We start from the raw sequence: 24,073 nt of genomic DNA, 5'->3' as shown, positions 1-24,073 counted from the left end.
AAACGGCAGTATCCCTTGAGCAGAAAGGCAGAGGAGGGCATTTTACTGGTAATCACAGCACTTTTGAAAGCTGGAGTATTAATTCTGTGCACAGACTCACCGTGTAATACGCCCTTATTTCCAGTAAAAGAGCCGGAAGGGACATGGGGGGTGGTACAAGACTTACAGGCAATAAATGCCGCGGTGGTACCTCGGCCCCATAGTCCCGGATCCGTCTATTCTGCTGAACGATATCCTTCCAACAGATAACTACTTTTCTGTAATTGATATCAGTAATGCCTTTTCTCTATTCCCTTGCAGGAAGGTAGTAGATTTTGGTTTGCACTTACGCTTATGGGCAAGCGTTATACCTATACCAGGTTACCGCAGGGATACTGCGAAAGTCCGACCATCTTCTCACAAGAGATGTCCACCAATTTGGCTCAGTTCCAACCAGCCCAAGGGTGCCACCTACTGCTGTACGTGGATGATATCCTCCTGGCCGCGACTACGGAAGAACTCTGTAAGTCCGAGACTATTCGACTACTACACTTTCTGGCACACGAAGGACATAAGGTAAATAAGTCTAAGTTACAATTTTGTAAATTAGAAGCACGTTACCTGGGTTATACTATCTCTGGAAAGGGCAGGCGATTAGATGACAGCAGAAAGAATGCTATTTTACAAGCCCCCATGCCAACTACAAAAAAGAAATGATGTCCTTTTAGGCATTACGAACTTCTGTCGTAGTTGGATTCCCAACTACGAAGAAGTGCACCCGCTATCAGACTTAATTTTTGCAATACCGATGGCGGCAAAAGATTTGCTGCACTGGACAGACAAGGCAGTACAGGCATTTACTAGGATCAAGCAACTGATAGCTGGGTCAGCAACATTGGGGTTTCCAGATTACAGTAAGACCTTTATACAGACTGTAGATTGCAAGCAGGGATTTATGACATCTGTTTTAATGCAAATGTATGGAGATAAGTTAAGACCATTGGCATTTTACTCTAGCAAATTAGACTCAGTAGCACGAGCATTACCACACTGTGTGCAAGCAGTAATTGCAGCCGCTTTGGCGGTACAAGCGACAGCCACGTTGGTATTGTTCCATGATCTTACGTTAAAAGTCCCGCACTCTGTAGCAGTCATCCTTCTGCAGGACAAGTTAACATTTCTGTCACCTAGCAGACATTTATCTTGTATGACTACGCTGTTATCGCAGCCACACATGACAATTGAGAGATGCACTACCTTAAATCCAGCGACATTGCTACCTGTTGCTGAAGACGGTATTCCGCATGTATGCTTAGATCTCATACATTCTAAAGTTCTACCAAGACCGGATCTTAAAGATCAACCCTTACTACATGCGGACTGGACACTGTTTGTAGATGGGTCAGCACGCAAAACAGAAACAGGCACCACGAGGTAGGGTATGCAGTTACTACTGCAACTCAGATAATAGAGGCAAGACCACTCCGGGAACTTATCCGCTCAAGCAGCGGAACTGATTGCTGTGACAAGGGCATGTCTCCTTTCAGAGGACAGGAATGTCACTATCTATACGGATAGTCAATATGCCTTCTCTACGGTGCATGTGTTTGCTCAGCAATGGAAAAATAGAGGGATGGTTACAACCTCGGGAAAGACATTATGCACAAAGACCTAATCCTTGAATTACTACAAGCCGTCCAATGGCCACGGGTTTGGCCATCTGTAAATGCGCTGCTCATACCCGTGCTAAGGACCCGGTATCACTTGGTAATGCCCTAGCAGACAAAGCAGCCAAAGAGGCAGCTATGTCCAGTACCTTTTCACTTGAAACCACACCTACAGAATTACAACCAACAGATAAATTTGATTTGCAAACCTTACAAGTCATGCAGGAACTTAGCACAGTACAGGAAAAACAACGCTGGACTAGGTATGGTGTTAGGCAGAACAAAGGAATCTATGTGGGACCGGATAATAAATATGTTTTGCCTACTAATCTTTTTAGATATGCAGCACTAGTTGTGCATGGCCCTTCCCATCTGGGCCCTGCAGCTATGGTTAGAATTATCCACCTTACCTTTTGGACCAAGGGTTTCATTGCATATGCAAAACGCTTTTGTCTATCCTGCATAGTATGTGCTAAATACCACGGGAGGGTCAGAGTTGCTCCGGCATCATTTCCAACACCCCTATCCTTTTCATACAATATGTATGGACTTCATCGAATTGACCCCGCACAACTAAAGAAGTTTGTGTTAGTAATAGTAGATGCATTTACTAAGTGGGTTGAGGCTTTTCCGGTGACACATCCGGATGCTCAATCAGTGGCTAAAATTTTGGTCAATCACATCGTCCGCACTTTGGACTTCCTACACGCATCTACTCTGACAACGGCACACATTTTGTCAATCAGATCATACAGAAACTGTCTACAGTTTTCCAAATTGAATTGAAACACCATTGTGCCTACCACCCACAGTCAGCAGGGTTGGTGGAACGCCATAACGGCATTCTAAAAGGCAAGTTGAGAAAACTCATGGCCGAGACACATCAGTCTTGGATTACCTGTCTACCTCTAGCCCTCCTTTCCATGCACAACTCCCACCTCAAAAGGAGTCACCCCATTTGAGTTGTTGTATGGGAGACCTTATTACGTCCCGCAGTGGCAAAACTTGTTGCCTGCGGAACATGAGGGGGGTGAGGAGATAGCTGAGTACATGAGGAAAATGCTGACCAATACTAACAGCTGTTTAACGAATGATTGTTTTTCAGGTTCAAGAGACGACAAGATCACGGAAATCAGACCCGCGAGTGGGTCTGGATCAAAATAATAAACGCAAGAATTGGGCATCCCCAAATGGGAGGGCCCTACCAGGTGCTAATCGCAACTCCAACAGCAGTTCGGATTAAAGAAAGGTCCTCATGGATCCACCTAACGCACTGCAAAATCATAAAACATTTTAAGTTAAATAAAGACTTGAGTTCCCTGAGGAACAAACAGACAGCAGCAATCATGAAGGACAATAATGAGAATAAGAGAAAATGGTTCTATTGCAATGTTTTATTGTTTATAACTATTGTGATTGTAATATTTCTGTTTTGGACATTTCTGTCTTTTAATGAAGCTAGCCATTCAAAAGAGACAAACACACCAGCTGGCATCCAAACTTTAATACATATCAAGCGATTAAATATGCATATGCATCCTCAATGAATGTCTCAAATTGTTGGGTATGTACTGCAATACCTACTGTACACAGTGGCTTAATGTTAGGGACAGCCCTCTGGGAATAAATGATACTTGGAATAGTTTGTTGTTTGAAACCACAGAAGTACCACTGAGAGACAAGGTGGCGCTGCCTCTTCTGGGGCCAAAATGGAACAGTGTGTTTTCAAAAGATTGGGAAAGTTAAGGTGGGGCTGAGCCAATGTAATTTGACAATAGTTCATAATTGTACCCTAGAAGGGCAGTGTGAGACCAAGTTTGGAGCTATAAAAAAAGACATCAATGTAAATGATATTAGTTTTGTTGAAAAAATGCTGTATGTATATGGCCTGTTATTTAAGGGGCTAAAGCCAAATGGGAGTTATGAATTTGCAACCAATATTACCATCAAAACAAATGATTGCTATTTTATTTGTGGTAGGAAAGCATGTAAATGGTTACCATATGGCTGGTCAGGAAGCTGTTTTTTGGGATATCTGATACCAGCTATCAGACACGCAAATGCGTTGCCTCAAGGTAAAATACGAAATGCACGTTCTCTTAATAAACCTATTAATCCCGTTGGTAACATTGATGCGTCATGGATTTATCACCATGACTTGGCACACGTCAGCAGCAAAGGACTCTCACATATGGACCTAGGCGATGATGTAATTGCTTGGGCTGGTATTTTGCCAGCATATGGGACAGTAAAATCCATCTGGGAACTGAGAAAACTGTCAAAACTGTTAGAGACTCTGAGTAATGCGACATTTTCAGCGCTAGAATTGGTGACGGACGAATTAACGGCGATGAGAACAGTAGTGTTGCAGAACCGTATGGCGCTCGATTTCACCCTAGCGGCGAAAGGAGGTACTTGCGCTCTGATACACGAGGAGTGCTGCTCGATCATCCCTGATAACGAGCACGCGATTCAGAGCCATCTTGAAATAATTCAACAAGTTTCTGAACTGACTAAACCTGGTCCAAACCCCTTGACTGACTTTTTCCAAAATCTGTTTGGAAACTGGGGTTCTGTGTTGATGAACATTTTAATTGCTGTATGTGTTGGTGCAATCATATTTTTGCTGCTTGGCTGCTGTTGCATACCATGTATCAAAATGATAATATCGAAGGTTATCTCTGCCAATGCTACAAAAGCATATTTCTCTGATTATGAGAAGGTATACAACGATCTGGGATTGTGTAAAATAAACAGTATACAAAATGTTGTAAGGGGAAATGTGGAAAAATACTGAAGTCAACATATTTTGTATTCTGTATTTAAAGGGTTAAGCAGAAAATGTTCACTGCGTGCAAACTGAAATGTTCTGGAAAATGTTGATCACTGAGGAATGCAGGAGTTAATCTTAAACTACTGATAAGGAAGTTAATGGTGCAAGAATAACTGTGGTACTGGCTGGTAAAAACAAGTAATCAAACTATCAATTTTAATGAAAGTCCTCTGTGCTACGTGTATGTACGTGCAGGAGGGTCTATATAAGGAGAACTTAAAGTACAAGTAGCCAGACTGCTGGCATATTACTATCATGTAGCAGATCTCCATGCATGTAAAATAAAGCTGTTTTACTTGCTTACAAGAACTTGGTGTGATTCTTCCAGAATATGTTAGAAGAGTAAAATCTTTCGACAATTACACTTCAAAAAAGAGCTAAACTTTATCTACTTAACACCAAGACATGCCCATGTCAGGACCCTAACTTAACTCCTCCACACTCTTGTATTTCATTCCCATCATAAGTGTATTTACACTAGTCTCAACCTTTTTCACTTTTTAACCTAACTGATACTTATTCTGGTAAATGCAATCTTTAAATACTGATAGCTTATTTTTTGCTGTTGATTTTGCTATTTATCTGTAGTGTTACTTGTATGTTGTTATGTGTATGTTGCTCACTACTTTTTTTTTTTTTTTTGACATGCTGTATTTGTAATTGTACTATCTTGGAGTGTAAAATTTTATTATACTGTAAACTGTTTTGTAACTGAGGCTTTTCTTTTGGGTCTCCACTGAAAATGGGCTACTCACCCAGCTGAACTAACCCAGTTAACAAATGTCAATAAATAAATAAATGAAGAAGGTTAGGAATTAATTCCCTCATTTGTTTGTGTACCACATCTGTAATCTTTATGGGTCTGTGAATCAATTTTTTCTCGAAATGGGGGAAGGGGATCTACATATGCAAGTTCTTCATCACCATTTCATTCTGTGGAATCTGTCTCTCAGGGTGGGGGGACTGTCCTTTTCTTTTCTTAGGGGAAGTTCCTAGCGCACGTTCATTTTTGTAGGGTGGGTTGCCTGGACTTCATGAAATCTATGATGTCCTGCTGCAGCATGATGCAGTCTTGGTCCTGTAGACAGACCTTGGTGGATGAGGCAGGTGGCTTTGTCAGCACTGGCTAGGGCAAACCTCCCTGCCTCTTGGGCTTGGGAATGCCAGCCTTAGAGGAACTCAATGCCTCAGATCATGGTCATATGGTTGCAACCTCAATCCAGTCCCCAGGTAATTCCTCCCTTACTTTCACCACAGTGATACCACCCACAAACCTGGATACCAGCATCCTGGAGTCATAAGTTGTGACTTGCTTAGTGGTTTCAGACCCAGCTGATGTTGTTCTGGTGTTGGCATGTGTGCAGCTGACCTGAGACTTGGGAGGCCTCCAGGGGTGTTGCACCAGAGGACTCACGTCTAACAGGCATCAGACTAGGGGGCTGCAAAGGGATCTCACCTGTGGTGCTGATCTCGAGTCTAGGTAAGAATCAGATATAGAAATGTCTTCAGCCTGCCTGACATCCTTCTCCTCTGGGTGCTTATCCTTTCACTTCTTAGGGACGATGACCTAGGAAATGGCAGACACCACTGTGTGAGAAGGCTCAGCTCTAGCTGAATCCAAGTACTGCTGGAGGGATTCGGTCCTGCATGTAATGGTCTTACTACAGAACTAACACAAAAAGGGCAATTACATATGTTGTGCTGAGGCCCTAAGAAAAAAGGAAATATTACTGGAAGTCTTTGCAGGGGATTTGTTTCCCCACACGGAAGGTAATTATTAACAAAATACTAAAAGGTACAGGGATAAGAAAAGTCAACAAAGGGGTACTTATCTGAAATGCTCTGGTGATTCATAATGACTGACGGATTGACAATGTGAACCAACTCAGTCTTCTGCACTGGACTACAAAGCAAGGAAGAAATGAAGATGCTGCTGGACGATGTATCTCCTATACTCCTAACATCCTTAATGTCAGATGGCAGTGGACATTCATCGGCTGAGGGATGTTAAAAGATGCTGGTATTTGGGTCAGTCATGGGCTTCTGCATGGCAGGAAGTCCCAAAACTCAGTGCTACAACAATGACTATGATGAGCATCAGTAAAAAACCCAAAACCAGGTCTGACGAGTCAGTGATAAGAAATGACTAATACTGGGCCTCTAGCAACTCAACATTCAGGCATAATGAAAACCATTGCAAGATTAAATCAGATTTGTGTACACATCGGAAATACAGAACCCAGAGGAAAAATCACATTGCCTAAATCCATCCATCCTCACCCCCTTTTTCCATTTTGCACATGGGTCGGGGTGTCACTTCAACAGTGACATCACTTCAGCAAAATCACAAACTACTGCTTATGCAGCTATTTCATAACTTTGATAAAGAAGGCCCTCAAAAGAGCCTAAGATGACACATTGCAACAATCAGAATAACTAACATAAAACCATCTTACCTTTTATTAATGGACTGCTCCTCCTTCTCATAAGGCCTGACAAACCACTTGCCAAGTCTTACAAAGTTCTTTTCCATCAGACACCTATAATAAAATGATAGAAGTTTTAAGTCAGCATAAAACAAAAAAGTAACATGGATTACAAATTTACAGGATTCTGACAACAGCTGCATCTTCAGTTTGACATTTTGTCTAAACATTCTAGTCCTGCACGAGTAACACTAAATAATGGTGCATTTTCTATAAGACAAGAGATAGTGCACCCCTGATGTAATACTCTCTCCACCAGCAAAGATGCACTAAATTCTCTCTGATAATGAGGGAGACTACATCAAGAAAAGAGAAAGAAGCTATACTATTGGTAACATAAGAAAGGAAACTATACTAGTAAGAAAAAAATAAATAAAAACATAGTAGAATGAAACACTTGTGCAACGATACATTACCACACATATACAGGCGTTCTGTACAGCTCAAACAACATTAAAGGAGTAGGAAAGATCTTCCTTTTCTGGAATCCCTGACTTAATCAGTGGAAGCTAGTGACTTCAAAGAAAAAGGAGAATGCAGGAAGCAAGTGAATGGGTGGGGCTCTATTACAGCAGGTGTCAATGACCATTACTTATGACCAAACAACAGATGAGGTCATTTACTTTTACTTACAGATTGTTTCAGTATGCACCCGCTCATTATAACCACACTACTGAATACATGCACCTCAGATATCTAACTGCACTCAACAAAGTCAGCCTTAAGTAACACTGGAGGGCTAGACAAAGGACTCCATGGGGGACCACTATTGCGCACCAGTTCCCCTGCACCTCCCGAGTGCCCCTCTCTCTCTCCCCTGTTTCCTCCCATTTTCTGGTCCCAGAACTTCCACACAGATCCACATTTTGTCTTTAGCTCCTCCTCATGCTTTTAAGCACAGTCTGACAGACTAAAGCTTCACTGTAGTACATTTGGAAGAAGTGAACGAATTAAGCTGGGGGTCTGGAGGCTGCTAGGCCCCCAGACATCATAGACTTCTCTTTGCTCTAAGGTCATCTTACAAAAAATTAATAACAAACTGTATTTATTTATTAATTTTTACATGTTTATTTCCAATGATGGCTGGAGTGGAGTGTTAGAAAAAATCACAAGTAAGGAAAGAAATTCAGTTTAATTTTTCCTTTCATGGAAAATAAGTTGCATGTAAAGCCAACAAAATAATATTAACCAATTAACTGACAGGACATGTTCTTGCAATGATATACAAATCTTACCAAAGTTCCAGCCCTCCTACCCCTCCAAAATAACTTACCTTCTGACTACCCTTCTAGTGTCAGACTGGGATGAAAGTTAAAGCACAAACTGCCAGAGGCATATGTTATACAACCAAGGGTCTGGGTGAAGAAACCAAAAGTAGATGGATAAAACCCGTAAGGAGTCAGGAAGTACATACAAACTCCACACACAAGACATCACAGCCAAAAACTCAACCAGAAACCCAAGGGATATTAGACGGCATCATTACTTAGAGCAAAACTCTTCCAATATCAGTCACTATCATAAATTTCCTGCACAGACCACCACAGCCACTTAATAAATACAGTACTGATGGCTGGATGTGATGGAAACTGGAAAAAAAATACGTCCAACTTGTTACTTTTAGGTCTTCTACAACCCCTACACTACATATTCACAGTCATTTTCAGAAACGATCCCCAAACTAATCAGTTACAGACACATGATTGACAGTGCACCTCAGATATTTGGCTGTGTTAAAAATAAACCCAGTCACATATTCCAGCTGGCTTCACAAGAAGGCACATTACCTTTACAAAGTGAGATTATGACTGCTTAAAATGAACAAATTACAAGTGTCAGTAACTTTCATAAACCCCCGTGCTCAGCAATTAAAGCCAATGTTACTGACTGTATACGCCTCAGACATCAGAAAGCGATAAAATAAAAAATAACTGTCTGCAACAATTTAACTATACTATACCTACACACACACATATACACAGATGTGATCATTAATTGCTGCCACTTGTATGTCTGTGACTGTATTCTTTATGTACTCTTTAGAAGTTTGGTTGCAATCGAATGAATAAATACACAAATAACTTCCACGCAGGCATTTACCTTCTCAGATCACTACTGTCAGAATACAGCATGGAACCCACTGCAAGGCTTCATTCCACATATCTTAGCCACTTAGCTCAAGAATCAAGGTGGAAGCTAAAAAATAATGATGGACAAATGACCAAGATCAGGGACAGCTAAGGTCTTTACATACTTAGAATCTTGCTAGAACAACAAACAGGCATGATTTCTGAAAGCTAACAAGTCTGAAATTCAGCCAGATAAACCATAAACCTTATGAGGAACAGACCAAAATATGAGGTAAAAAAAATACATTCTGCAAAAGCTGAGAGCATCTACGTCCCTTCCCCACACATACATAAACATATGCACAAAAGAAAATCAATTAAAGCTACTTGAATGACACTTATTATACTCTTTAGATGTTTGATTGCTATCAAACGAATGAATAAATACATAAATAACTACCACACCAGTATTTATCTTCTCAGCTGAATGCTGTCAGAATACAATGTGCAATCCACTGCAAGCCCCCCAATATGTCTCAAATGCTTAGCTCATTGCCTTTATATAATTAGAAAGTGCTAGAGTAATATGCATGCTTTGCATTAACATGCTTTTTCTGAAGGCTATTAAGTCTGAATCTTAAATATCGATCATGATTTAGTAGTTTCAGTCCCCACTGAATTTCCAGAGCAATACAAAATTTACAGGAAAACAGGTCAAAATATTAGGAAAAAAATCACAGGCAGCTGAACCCTTCTACTCCCCAAACCTCTCAACTTCTTTGCTCAAGCATTCTGGACAAATCCAACAACAAGGGGGCAAACACTCAGAATCAGAGACAATATTTAAATAAGATAATTATTCAATTAACAGACACACACAGGCACTACGGTGAGTGTGAGAAAAAACAGTCTTTTTTTCTCTCTCCCTCCCTCTTTCTCTTTATATATTTATTTAGTTAAATGGATGGTCCAACATGAGTAAATTGCCCCTTTACAGCAGAGTCCTGGGGAGAAAATCTCCACGAACATATTACAAGTATACAAAATACTTTGTACATAGAAAATAAACAGACTTTACAGCATATATACATAACGTGGTATAAGACAAATGTATTTGCTAGTAAATGGTAGTACTGTACAAATATATTTTCCAAGATGTCCACTATTTTGTAGTATCTTTCATTTTTGATTGTGCTAATGACAGATGCAGTTTTGAACCTCTGGATGTAGTGCTTAATAGTTCATTTAATGAACCATTACTACATGATTTTATGTACTTTGAGACAATATTGCTCTGGTAATATTAGAAACAGGTTTTCATCAACATGCATTTTCTGAACAATCATTAAGTATGAAGCTCTACTATTTAACTTTACTGACTATAATTCTCAGTGACTTACCTGAAAATCAAACATTTCTGGAGGCAAAGATTTTGCAGTAAAATCAGGGAAAGTAGAGAAATACGCTCCTCTCCCCTCCTGCCCCCCCCCCCACATACATAGACACACGTGCACTACCTAAAGATAAAAACTAAAAGTCGAACCAAAACTATCAATCTAAAAGACAGAACGTCAAAATACTGAAATCACAAAACAAAAAGAAAACATTTTTTGCAAGGGGGTAAGCCTCTATCATGCATCCCCCCAACAACCCTGCTACTTGTATATACCAATTCCAACAGCATACAACAGTAGGAAGGGGCAAATTCCCAATCCACAGAGTACATTGACCTCCCCCTAAGTAATGTCAGCATTCTGCCATCATACGACTATTCAACTGCTTGTGCCAACATTAGAAAAGTTCAACCAAACAGAAAAGAAAAAGAGAGAAAGAAGGAACTACAGAGTTTTGTTCTTCTTTCAGCTTTTCCCGGTTAGGGTCGCCACAGCGGAACTCCGGTCTGCTAAGGATTGGTAGTAGATTTTTATGGTGCCAAGGTGCCAGCTCGACGCCCAACCTTCAACGAAGGCACAAAGAAGGAACTACAGAGTCAGCACCTTTTATTTTGAGACCTTGAGAAAAGTGTTGAACTTTAGGTTTCTACAGTCTTTCATTTCTGGGCACTGTGAGCACTCTAACAGCATTCCCAGCTTTGGTCTTGTGTTAGTACAGGTTCTTTAACCCCCAACCCCCACCCTCCTGAATTATAAGGGAGACTAAGTGCACTTATTTATTTAGCACAGGAGTTACCCCTTTCCTACTATTCTGAGGATGTTGGGGGGAGGGGGAACCATAAAGTCATGGGTGCTCCTGGTGACAGTTTCAACTGACATTTTTTCTTGCACTGGCCCTTTTTCTCTTTTGCTTGATTACTTTTCCCTTGCCCATAACAATAATGGTAAGGTAAAGAGAAGCAGTTCCTTCCTTACCTGAGCACAGGTGACTGAAGAAGATGTTCCACTGACTGCATTGTCTTGCCCTTTTCTTCCACTTTTTAAGACTTCACTGGTGGGGTTCCAAAGAGCAAATCCTTACCTAATGGGGCAATGAGGCGCTTCATCATGTCATTCTCTAGTGGGGAATGCAGCTTCTGCCAGGCATGTCATCTTATAACTGACCTTGTTGCTGTCACCTTGGATACTGCTACAATACATCATAACTACACTTTATGGAGCGTTCTCCTACTTCATTAACATTGTGATGGAGTTCTAGTAACACTGTCCACAGGAACCCATCAGATACTAATCCAATTTTGACCTCAATCTGTTCCAAGACAGCAAGCAATACGATAAACATGCACACCTCATAATTGAAGGCCTTGAAGACCACAGAATAGCAATGTACACTTTCCTCACAAACCAGTCTAGCATTGTTTTCCTTTTTTTTAATGTTAACATCTTTATTAAATCATAATTACAAAAGGAGCATAAGTAGACACGAATTAACAGAAAACAAACCAAAGAGATATATTTATCATTACTTTCATTCAAGAAATGTGTGTATGTAGATATATATATATATATATATATATATATATATATATATTTTTTTTTAACCAATTATCACTCACACGAATGTTACATAAATTGGTCAATTCCTGCCACAACAATGTATTTCCCTGGTTATCTGGAAAAGAACTTGAAGCAGGAACCAAGTTCCCTTCTTTGGTTTTACAAATAAACAGCTGGATACATCTCCAGATTCATGTAAAAGAATTTACAGAACTCTTGGACACTTTACAAAACATCAGACTTCTTAGAGGCAAGATACTGGATGTTAGATTCCTCAGAAGCAGCCAAGAAGGAATCCCCTAAAGCTACCAGTACTGGAGGAAATGCTAATGGTTTAAAGGTGTTCAGACCTTACCAATCAAAGTATCTTGTCTGGGCAATGAATAGCTCTTTGGCTTCCTGTGTAAAATGGTCTGTCATTCTCCAAACAGCATCTTCAAATGACATTTCCTCTGTAGGAGAAGCAGAGGATATCTTGTAATCTGTGCATCATACCTCAGTGGGAAGACTTCTGGGAAGCATAATACAATTTTTACTCCACAGTTTCTAAGAAGTCAGAATCTCTATTTTGCAAATGAGACTCCAGACACTGAACACTGATATGCAAGTTCTGAAAGACATGTAGGACCTCATGAGATGAGGAGATCCACTCCTGGAAAAATGGCTGTATGAAGTCAGGGGGAAGAGGCCCTGCCAGTTACCCAAGGCCCAGGCAACACCAGGGATCCTGGATGGGTAGATTTCCTACGCTTGGATTTTTGAGCCCCCTTTGATGGGGCAACTATTCTGGAGGTCTACAGCTAGGGACTGGTGTCTCAGATCTCCACCTTTTTGACCAGGGATATCTTCCCTAAACGAAAACATAGGATGACTGTCCTCCCCTTCAGAAATGACAAAATGGGCTCATGTATCCACATGTCAGAGTCAAGTTCGAGCTCCACTCAAAGGCTTGTGTCTTGGTCCACAGGTATGGCAGCCTCCAAAGTGACATATTCAGAGGTCTCAGACAACAGAGGTGTGTGGGCTACAAAAGCATCTCACTAACACCAGTACCCTCAAGTGAAAATGGAATGATACACACCTTAGTCACATCATTGGCTGCATCCATTCAGTCCCTGACTGCTGTTTCCTTAAGCTGCTTCTTCATACACTTCTTCAGAAAAATACTATATGTCGGAAACAAACTAGAAGATGACCTGGCAGCACAGGCCAAGGCCTCAATCCTCTTGTCTAAATAGTTTTGAAGGGAATGATCCCTTCTCCTAAGTATTTTGGGTGCAAACATTGGGTACAAGGCCTAGGCAGAATACACAGCAGCTGTGGAAATCTTTATATGGAATTTGCCTTCCACATGCACACCATCCTTGTTTCTTAACATCAGACATACCTGTTACACATAAGCAGTTATCTGACCCCCTCTTAGACAATACAATTTCATATATTATAAAAAAAAAAAAACAATTCTAAGGTAGCAGGATGAGCTCCCCAATGGGGTACTTGCCAGTACCAAGTTGTAGAGCAGGTGGAATGTTTACAAACTACAGGCACTATATCAACAGCTCATATGGGCTGCCACAAGAGAGGGTTAAAAATGCATGAGCAAATGCACTTTAAAAAGGGAATGTACTGACATCCTTAAGGGGCAGGCTTCTGCCCGGCCTACAGGGAGAAGGCTGCTAAACTCCAAGTCAGTCCAGAAGTCAGGGTTCTGCAACAAAAGTTTCAGTAGTCAGTAGTACTGCAACAGTGAACATAGAATAATAGTGCAAGCACATCAAAAATTACTTAAAATGTTTTAACAGGTAGACTCGAAGGGAGGCTCCAATATAAAAAGGATTACGTTAGGGTATCCTGTGAGTTGCAGATATCTTTCCCTTGCATATCTACTGCCATGCTACAATCATCTGCAGCAGTTATAAGACATGAGCAGAATCAGTACCATTGTCTTACATCTAGGGTGTTAACACATTAAGTTATTCCTTCCATGCAAAACTTCTCTATCAAATGAATCCACACAGCACATCATGTGGAAAGATGTTGCGATCATAGCTTCATATATACCTTGGGTGGAAACATTCTACAAAAACGAGACTGCAATGCTCTTAACATTCATCTTCAAGGCAAAGTACTATGGTACTTTAGAGAACGCAGATGATCATCTGCTTGCAGTAATACCTTGGTACCCTCACAGCTAGCAGAATTTGAGCTCATCAATGAAAACAAAGTCATCTGTTGTTTCTTGTCTATTACTCCCACAGCTTGTGTAATAGTGTAGAGAGGAACTCCTTCCTTTAGCTGATGCTTCAGGATAAATGAACCAAAAATGTACAAAATGAAGAAACTGCTAACATGGATAATTCAAGACATACATACTGTAATAAGTCAAGCACAATTTTTCCAGCTAAAACTTGAAACACAATTTTTCTAGGGACACTGTGGCCTTTAGTAAAAACAAGTACAAGACCAGTGTACACATCATACCAAATGTCTATTTATTTAACTCATTCACTCCAACGGAGCTCAGGAAGTTTGCACTGTAACTTCCAATGGGCAGAGACAAAACTTTCTGACAGAATCAAATTATGTCCTTGCATTTCAAACAAATGCTCATATCTCTGGGATGGGTCCCTATTAATTTAGCTAATGCAATGAATTGCGAACGCTGACTAGTCGTATGTTATTATGTGAAATAGCAAAATACCGAAAGCACGGAAAGTACAGTTTTGTACCTACCATAAATGTAGATGTTCGAGGATCCACATTGCTGCAGTCCTAACCATTGGGGTAGTCCGCTGTCCCAGTCGGCCCGAATACCAAAGTATATGGCTGACGTCGGTCACGGCGCATTAGTCTGACGTCAGGACGTCAGGGTACTAATGCGCATGACCGACGTCATATCCTCAGTCTTTTCTTGCCCCAGATGTCAGAAGACCCTAAAAAGACAAGGCCAAAACCAAAAACACCAAACACTCCTGCACCAAAAATATGTACAATATATACAAAAATACAAGAGTACAACCTCACCCACACAACCACCCCTAAACACAGAGGGGAAGGAGGGAGATTGGACTGCAGCAATGTGGATCCTCGAACATCTACATTTATGGTAGGTACAAAACTGTACTATGTTCTTCATTCCACATTGCTGCAGTCCTAACCATTGGGTAGAATCCCAAAGCAGAGGTAAGGGAGGCTGGCAAATCATAAAGAAGCAGGAGCTGTCAACATGCCTTGCAAAATAGCTGTGGCAAAACCAGCCCTAGATTTAGAGTAGAGAGGAAGGTGGTAATGCTTAGAGAAAGTATGCACTGAACTCCAAGTAGCTGCCTCCAAAATATCCTTAGTTGCCACCCCTTAGAAATGCTGTTGAAGTGGCAGTAGCCCTAGTGGAATGAGGCCTAATCCCAGCTGGAATCTCCTTGCCATGATGGGAATAACAAAATGCAATGCAAAACCCAATCCACTTAGAAATAGTTTGTTTTGACACAGGCTTGCCCTGAGAACTCAAAGCAAAAGAAACAAACAACTGCTGAGACTGCCTAAAATCCTTAGTCCTGCTTAAATAATAACGCAACTGCCTGTGTACATCTAAAGTGTGCAAAATCTTTTCCCCCTTATTTTGGGGATCTGCATAGAAAGTAGGCAAATGAATAGTTTGGTTTAAAGCCACACTAGAAACCACCTTAGGCATAAAAGGAGGATTAGTACGTAATGATACCCTATCCTTATGGAAAATCAAAAAAGGCTCTACCGCCATAAGGGCCTGCAATTCAGAAACCCTTCTTGCAGAAGTAATGGCCAACAAAAAAGCAGTCTTCCATGACAAGTACTTCAATTCAGCAGTAGCCGCCGGCTCAAAAGGTTGTAGAGTAAGTTTCTCCAACACAAAATTGAGATCCCAAGCAGGAGTAGGAGCTCATGGGGGTCTTATATTCTTTGCCCTCTAAGAAATTGCTTGAACAAAGGATGAAAACAATGGTGGGTCACAATCATAGTGAGCTGAAATTGCTGCAGCATGAATCTTAATGGAAGAGAAAGACAAACCTTTGTCCAATAACTCAGTAAGACATTGAAGAGCCACACTCAAATTAGGCTCAGAAATCTCCAAATTCTTTGCTGCACTCCAAAATAAAAATCTCTTCCATTTTTCTGCGTACACTTTCCTTGTACTAGGTCTTCTGGCTTCCATAATCACATTTAAAACTTGTTGAGGAAGTTGAGACCTGCTGTGTTTCAAAACAGAATATGCCAGGCTGTTAGATGAAGAGAGTGAAGCTTGACATTGAGCAGGTGACCGTCCCTCTGAGACAACAGGTGTGGAATCAAAGGTAAAGGCCATGGAGGCTTCCTTACCAGACTCCTCAGTAATGGGTACCAGTGTTGTCGAGGCCAATCTGGAGCTATTAAAATCATCCTTGGCTTGTCTTGTCTGACCTTTAGGAGCACCTTTGGGAGAAGAGGCAGAGGTGGAAAGGCATACACATGAAGATTTTTCCAACTGAAAGAAAGAGCATCCACTTTCCAAGCCGTGTGATGAAACCTCTTTGTGCAAAACTTTGGCAGCTGGTGGTTTAGTGGAGAAGCGAACAGATCTATGTCTGGAGTTCCCCATGACACTGTCAATATTTGAAATACATGAAGATCCAGTTTCCACTCGTGGGGATCCATGATTTGTCTGCTTAACACATCTGCTAAGGAGTTCTGTGCTCCCGGCAGAAACCTTGCCTGAAGAGTTATATGCAAGCTGAGCGCAGTCTCCCATAAAATCATTGCTTGCCTGCACAACGGGTAAGAATGTGTTCCCCCTTGTTTGTTGATGTACCACATGACAGTTGTGTTGTCTGTTAGAATCAACACCTGCCCTGGAAGAAGTAACTCCTTGAAAGCTATTAATGCAAACTGGACTGCTAACATCTCCTTCATGTTGATATGTAGATGCTGTAGTCTGGCAGGCCACTTGTCTTGTATCCACTTTCCATTTAGATGAGCTCCCCAAGCAATGTCTGAGGCATCTGTCGTTAGAATCTGACTCGCCTCTGGGCGGGTCACAGAGAGTCCCTTGTTTAGGTGACATTCCTGAGCCCACCACAAAAATTCCTTCTGAATGCAAGGTATTATTTGAATGACAGTGTCCAAATCCTGGCAGTGCTGTGTCCATACATTTTTGAGATACCATTGCAGCTTCCTCATATGCAGTTTGGCATTGGGAAGCACCAGAATACAAGATGCCATGAACCCTAAGGCTTGAAGGACTGTCCTTGCAGTCAGCCCGGACTGAAGAGATAGTTGATGGAAGTAAATGGAAAGATTCTTTTGTTTGTCCGGGGTTAAAAAGGCCATCTGGGCTGCTGTATTCAGTCTCACACCCAGAAAGCACATGTCTTGAGAGGGTACTAGACTGGACTTTATTTCGTTCACAGAATACCCTAGGCATCTTAGCACTGCTATCACATATTCCAAATGCTGTAAAGGTCTTCCTTTTCTTGAGCTAGAATCAGGCAGTCGTCCCAAGTAAGGATAGATTTGAATTCCTTTTAGCCTGAAGTAAGCTATCACTGGAGCCAGAACCTTTGTGAATACTCTGGGCAGTAGATAAGCCAAAGGGCAATGCAGAGAACTGATAATGGGAATTTCCAGCTCGAAAACGCAGATACTTCCTGCAACTTAGTCTGATAGGCACATGAAGGTAAGCCTCCTTGAGATCTAAAGTTACCATCCAGTGATCTTTGCCCAGCAGAGGTAAAAGCTGTTGTAACGCCAACATTTTGAACTTGGGAATGTCCAGATAAGTGTTGAGGATAGATAAATCCAAAATTGGTCTCCATGTGTTCCCCTTCTTTGGTACTAGGAACAGGCGAGAATAAAATCCTAGGCCCCTTTCTGGCACAGGAACTGGCTGAATGGCCCCTATTTGGAGTAACAGAGAAATTTGCTTGTGAGCCTCTTTTCTTTGTAGAGGAGGAATGTCTGGCATGCCTTTGAAAGGAGGCAAGGTATGGAAATAAAACCTGTAACCGTGGTGAATGATATCCAAAACCCATTTGTCTTGGGTAATTAAATCCCAATTTTCTTTGAAAAGAGCCAACCTTCCTCCCAAAGGTGCTGCCAGACGAGAACGCATTGGCAGCTGAAAAGGCAGGTCATTGGGTCTGTTTACGAAAGGACTGACCCCTGCCCTCACCAGAAGTCTGAGCAGGTGAACTCCCTGTTCTAGGCCTAAAAGAACCTTGAGCTCTGCCCCTACCACGCCTAGACCTACCCCTAGACTGGGAATCATAAGCAGGATATGTCCATCCCTTAGTAGGCCAATTTCTACTAAACTTGGAGGCTGCACCTGCAAAAATCTTTAACAGTTTGCATAGACTTAGCCTTGTCCTCCATTTTCTTTAAAACTGCTTCCACAGGCGAACCAAACAACACGTCAGACTGTAAAGGAGCATCCAAAATCCTTGTCTTAACATGCTCAGCTAAATTCTGATCCCTCAACCAGGCGTGCCTACGAAGAACAGAACCAGTGGCAGCCACCCTCGAGGAGGCCTGCACAGCATCAAAACCACATTGCAAGGAATGCTTACCCACCTGTTCAGACACATGAACTAAATCCTGCAACTCTTTACACTCAATACCTTCCGCCAGAGCATCCACCTTAGACTTCAATTGTGAAAGGAGATAATTTTGATATTTTAACATGTGAAACTGGCAATTCAACGCCCTCATGGCTAAAGTGGAAGAAGTATACACTTTCTTTCCCCATCTATCCAAAGCCCTTGCCTCTTTATCAGGAGGAACAGGATTTTAACAACAGAAGCCTTAACACCTTTAGGCCCCTGAGAGACAGTTTCGGGTCTGCCCTAGGACTCTTAAAAAGATATTTATGAGCTTCAGGCACCCTATAGTACCTATCCGGTTTAACTGGGGCAGGAGGCAAAGAATCAGGGTTCAGGGAAGCCTCTGCAAAAACATCTTCCACCACATTCAGAACAGGAGGTATAGCTAAAGGCCTATGCTGGGGTAAAACAAGAATTCCCTAAGCCTCTTCCTGGAATCAGAGAAATCTTGACCTTCCCATTTAAAATGCTCCCTCATGGAATGAAGAGTCTCTGAAAATGAAAAATCCTCAGGAGGAGAAGCTGAAGGAGTAGAGTCATCCACATCAGAATCAGAATAAGGAGGATACTCCTGCAAGTCTTCAGCCGAAGACTCAGAAGCCTCCGAACACTGCTCAAAACTCTCAAACTCAGGTTCCACCCTAGGCCTCTTATCAGGAGGGGGCATAGAACCTCTAATCATAGTAATCAAATCCTCTGCCATTTTAAGCATATGTTTCTTAGGCAAAGATCCTGAAGAGCTAGGAGAAACCCCCACTGAAGTTAAACCTGGCCTGCCTTTAAAAGAAGCCTTGGAAACAGAAGGGGAGGCTCTAACCACCTTAGGAAGAGAGGGAAGAACAGCCACCTGAGAAGCCCCTTCAGCCTGGCCTACCTCCTGAGAGGACACATCCTGTAACAGTAAAGTCTCTCCCTGAGACTCCAAAGAAAGTCCTGGCAGAACCTCCGGCTCCACTGAGCCTTCTAAAGAACCGACGTCCGGGACTGTCGGTTCTTCCCCTCTAGGCTTTGCTGCTTTGTCCTTGCGCTTTTTGGACGAAGCGGGCGTCGGAGCATCCGATGGCATTTTATAATTACAACGCTTCCCAAAAACTAACCTGGCACAGTCTAACCTTCTCTTAATAGTGCGTTTGTTAAATCTAGCACAAGAGCGGCATCCAACAACGTCGTGCTCAGGCCCTAAACAAGGTATACACAAAGTATGGTAATCCCTATGAGGTATCTGTTTCCCACAAGAAATACAGTTATTCACTTTTTCTGACATCCGGTTAAATACTGAGGCAAGAAAAAACCAAAATATTCCCCAACGGGGTACTTGGCCAACTTTGATTCGGTCTGAAACTCCGACTTCAGAAAATTTCAGAACGCCAACCTGCACTCGCAAAACTGCTTCTGCATCGGACCATGCAGCAAAAAAGACTGGGGATATGACGTCGGTCATGCGCATTAGTACCCTGACGTCCTGACGTCAGACTAATGCGCCGTGACCGACGTCAGCCATATACTTTGGTATTCGGGCCGACTGGGACAGCGGACTACCCCAATGGTTAGGACTGCAGCAATGTGGAATGAAGAACATCAGCGATTTTTTTCCCCTAGGGAAAAAAATCAGTATGCTGTTTTTGGGACTTTGCCATTTCCGTCACTGTGGTGCGATCTCGGAGTTGGTATATTTAAGTAGGGGGTTGTGCCCCACTTTACTTTGTGTTTTTTTTTTTTTTTTTTTTTAATGGATCAGTGTTTTTTTTTCCCCTGGGAAAAAAATCGCTGATCCTTGTGTTCGACATTTAGGGTTTTCGGGGATTGTGGGTTGATTATATTGTATTCGCAATTCACTGCGTTCGCTTATATAATATAGACCCTCTGGAACCATAGGGATTATGACAGAAATATAAATAGCACATTCTTCAGCACAAACTATTTTTATACTGGTAGCATTCTTTACACTCTAGGTCTTGAAATGAATTTTATAAGTCACAGTAAAAGTAGCAACTATTATGTTTGTAATATTTTGTAAACAACTTACAGCAACCACTCAAGTTACACACACAGTGTCAGCAGCATTTTCTTCATCAAGCTGAGAGTTTTCATATGAGGCCAAGGAGTTCTGTCTGCGTTACTTGGTTGTTGACATATTTAGCAAAATGTGAATATTATACCCATATAAATTAATATCATAAAAAAAAATAAGTTATGTACTCACCATAACGTTCCATCTGAGTAGTTCTACTTCACTTGTCTTCAACCTGTGGGTACCGGATATGTACTGGATCCGACCCGGCAAATTCACTAGCATCTGCTCCGAGCTCCAAGCTCCTCCCCTTACCCATAATATACCTCCACTACCTTGCAACCCCCAGATCGAGTTTGCTGCCACTTATACTGAGAACCCGACCTGAAAGAATACCTTATGATCTAAAAATTGCAGCCAACAGGCTGTTCATATGATAAGGCCAGGGGGAAGGAGGGAGAGACGGTTGAAGACAAATGAAGTACAACTACTCAGATATAACAGTTGTGTACACTTAACATAAATGTAGATTTTCAAGTGTATTCACTGTTGCAGTCATCACACTTGGGTTATCTGCCTGCAGGTAGCCCTCAGTAGGCCCGAATACCAGAGTCTTTAGATTTCTGAGTTGGATATTGTCGCCTCTTCCATGATGCCAGATCATCAAGGGTATAAGCCATGCAGCCAAAGCCATTTTCTTGGCCCAGATGTCAGGAGCCCCCAAAATAGGATGCAATCACATGGTGTGGAACACCTCCAGTAAAAAGTAAATACCATTTCCATAAGATATGGCCAAAAAAGAGGATAGGTAGAAGATACAGACAAGACAGGGGGGATTCTTCGTGTTTCACTGTTGCAGTCATCACACTTGGGTTGACTCCCAAAGCTGAGGAAGGGTGGAGGCAGTCAAGAAGCATTAGGGTTGGCTAGCAGGCCTTGTAAGACTGCTGTGGTAAATCCAGCTCTCGATTTAGAAAAGACAGTTAAGTGGTAATGCTTGGTGAAGGTGTGTACAGAACTCCAGGTTGCAGCTTCCAGGATATCCCTGGTAGGGACTCCCCTAAGAAACGCAGTAGAGGTTGAGGAAGCCCTAGTGGAATGAGGTCTGATCCCCTGTGGGGTAGATTTTCCATGGTGTTTGTAGCAGAAATGGATGCAGTGTGCTATCCATTCAGAAATGGTTTGCTTTGAAATGGCCTTGCCCTCTGCCCCTGTAGCAAAGATGACTAGCAGCTAGTCAGATTTTCTGAAAGGTTTAGTCCTGTCAAGGTAGAACTTGAGCTGTCTGTGCACATCCAAGGCATGCAGGATCCCTTCCCCTTTATTCTGAGGATTAGGAAAAAAGGTTGGTAAATGGATGGATTGGTTTAAAGCCACACTGGATACCACCTTGGGCATAAATGATGGGTTAGTCCTGAGGAAAACCCTGTCTGCATGGAAGATAATGAAGGGTTCCACAGCCATAAGGGCCAGTAACTCAGACACTCTTCTTGCTGAAGTGATGGCTAAAAGTAAGGCTGTTTTCCAAGAGAGGAATTTTAATTCTGCTGTGCCAGCAGGCTCAAAAGGGGGGAACGTGAGCTTTTCTAGTACAAAGTTAAGGTCCCGGGCAGGAGTGGGAGCTCTCTTTGGACTCTTAAATTGTTAGCTCCTCTCAGGTACTGTTTGATCAGAGGGTGAGAGAAGAGGGGTGGCTCAGTATTGTAATGAGCTGAGATGGCAGAGGCATGAATCTAAACTGATGAGAAGGATAGGCCTTTGTGGAGCAGCTCTGCTAGATAACCTAGGATTTCAGGTAAGATGGGCATGGCTGTGTCCTTTCTTTGAGACTGGCTCCAAGAACAGTATCTTTTCCACTTTTGTGAATAGGATTTCCTAGTACTAGGCCTCCTGGTCTCAAGGATAACATTCAGCACCTGTTTGCTGAGGGCTGCTGATGATGTATTCAGGGAATAAGCCAGGCTGCCAGGTTCAGGGTTTGCAGCTAAGGATGCAAAATCTGTCCCTCCTGATGGGACAGCAGAGATGGGGTCTGATGTAGATGCCAGGGTGGCACTGCTGTCAGACTGTATAGGAGTAGGTACCAGTGCTGGCGTGACCAGTCTGGTGCAATAAGGATTGTCCTTGGCCTGTCCTGTTTGATTTTGAGTAGTACTTTTGAAAGGAGGGACAGAGGGGGAAAGGCATAGATTGAGAGGTTTTCCCGTGTAAAGGATAAGGCATCCACTTTCCAAGCTTGGCTGTGGGGATTTCTGGTGCAAAATTTGCTAAGTTGATGGTTTTGGGGGGAAGCAAACAGGACCAACTCTGGTGTTCCCCACCTGTGTATTAGAAGTTTGAATGAGTTGGGTTCCAGTTTCCACTCGTGTGGGTCCATTAGATTTCTGCTTAAGTCGTCTGCCAGTGAATTTTGTTTGCCTGGCAGGAATTGAGCTTGCAGGTGCACTTGATTGTTCAATGCTGTATTCCACAGAGCCATGGCTAACCTGCAGGGTGAGCAGGAATGAGTTCCCCTCTGCTTGTTTATGTACCACATAACTGTGGTGTTGTCTGTCTTTATCAGGAGTTGTCCTGGAAGGATAATGTATTTGAAGGCTGTCAGAGCATTCTTTTTGATTGATATGCAGGTGAATTTGTCTTGGCCTCCATTTGCCTTGAATGCATTTGGCTGCCATGTGTGCCCCCCCATGCACAGTCTGATGCGTCTGTTGTCAGTGTTTGGGCGGCGGGGGGGGGGGGGGGTTGAGTGAAAGGGAGTCCCTTGTTGTGGTTGCAAGCCTCTTCCCACCAAAGGAACTCTGTCCTTAGGCAAGGAATTATAGGAATCACTGTTTCCAGGTCCTGAGAACGTTGACACCAGAGACTTTCTAAGTACCAGTCTTGCATATGGAATTAGTAGAATGCATGAGGCCATGAACTCTAGGGCTTGAAGTATTTTTCTTGCAGATAGCTGGGTTTGGGTGGCCAATAGTTTGGAGTAATTTGTCAAATAAACCTGGAGTGAGGAATGCCATCTGGGAAGTTGCGTTCAAGTTTGCTCCCAGGAATATAATCTTTTAGCTGGGTACCAGATGTGATTTATTTTCGTTGATGGTATACCCCAGAGAAGTTAGAAGTCTCTTTACAAACGTCAGGTGCTGAATTAGCAATTCCTGACTGTCTGCCTGAATCGGGCAATCATCCAAGTATGGGTAAATTTGAATATTTCTCTGTCTGCAGTATGCAATGGCTGGAGCCAGGCACTTTGTGAATACCCTGGGTGCAGTAGATAAGCCAAAGGGAAGTGCAGAGAACTGACAGTGCATACAGCTTGCCCTGAAACGGAGATATTTCCTGCAAGATTCCCTTATGGAGATGTGCAGATAAGCTTCTTTTAAGTCTAGGGTAACTAGCCAGGAGTCCTTGGCTAGCACAGGAAACAGCTGCTGGAGAGTAAGCATTTTGAATTTTGGTACCACCAGGAAGGTGT

General features: G+C 42.3%; 1 protein-coding gene across 4 annotated transcripts in view; it reads right to left on the bottom strand.

Annotated features, from left to right (window-relative positions):
- MED13L (mediator complex subunit 13L) overlaps window positions 1-24,073 on the bottom strand; it is a 3,068,540-nt gene that overhangs the window by 2,067,755 nt on the left and 976,712 nt on the right. For all 4 annotated transcript variants that reach the window (XM_044068259.1, XM_044068260.1, XM_044068261.1 and 1 more), the window contains exon 4: window positions 6,936-7,019. In XM_044068259.1, coding sequence (XP_043924194.1) covers window positions 6,936-7,019 — 84 coding nt within the window. The remainder of the gene's footprint in view (window positions 1-6,935; window positions 7,020-24,073) is intronic.

The sequence above is a fragment of the Protopterus annectens genome, chromosome 4.part0 (assembly GCF_019279795.1).
Source record: "Protopterus annectens isolate FY-2018-M chromosome 4.part0, PAN1.0, whole genome shotgun sequence".
In the NCBI taxonomy this organism is placed as follows: Eukaryota; Metazoa; Chordata; order Ceratodontiformes; family Protopteridae; genus Protopterus; species Protopterus annectens.
The sequence above is the reverse complement of the archived record's forward strand: the minus strand, read 5'-3'. Positions and strand labels throughout refer to the sequence as shown.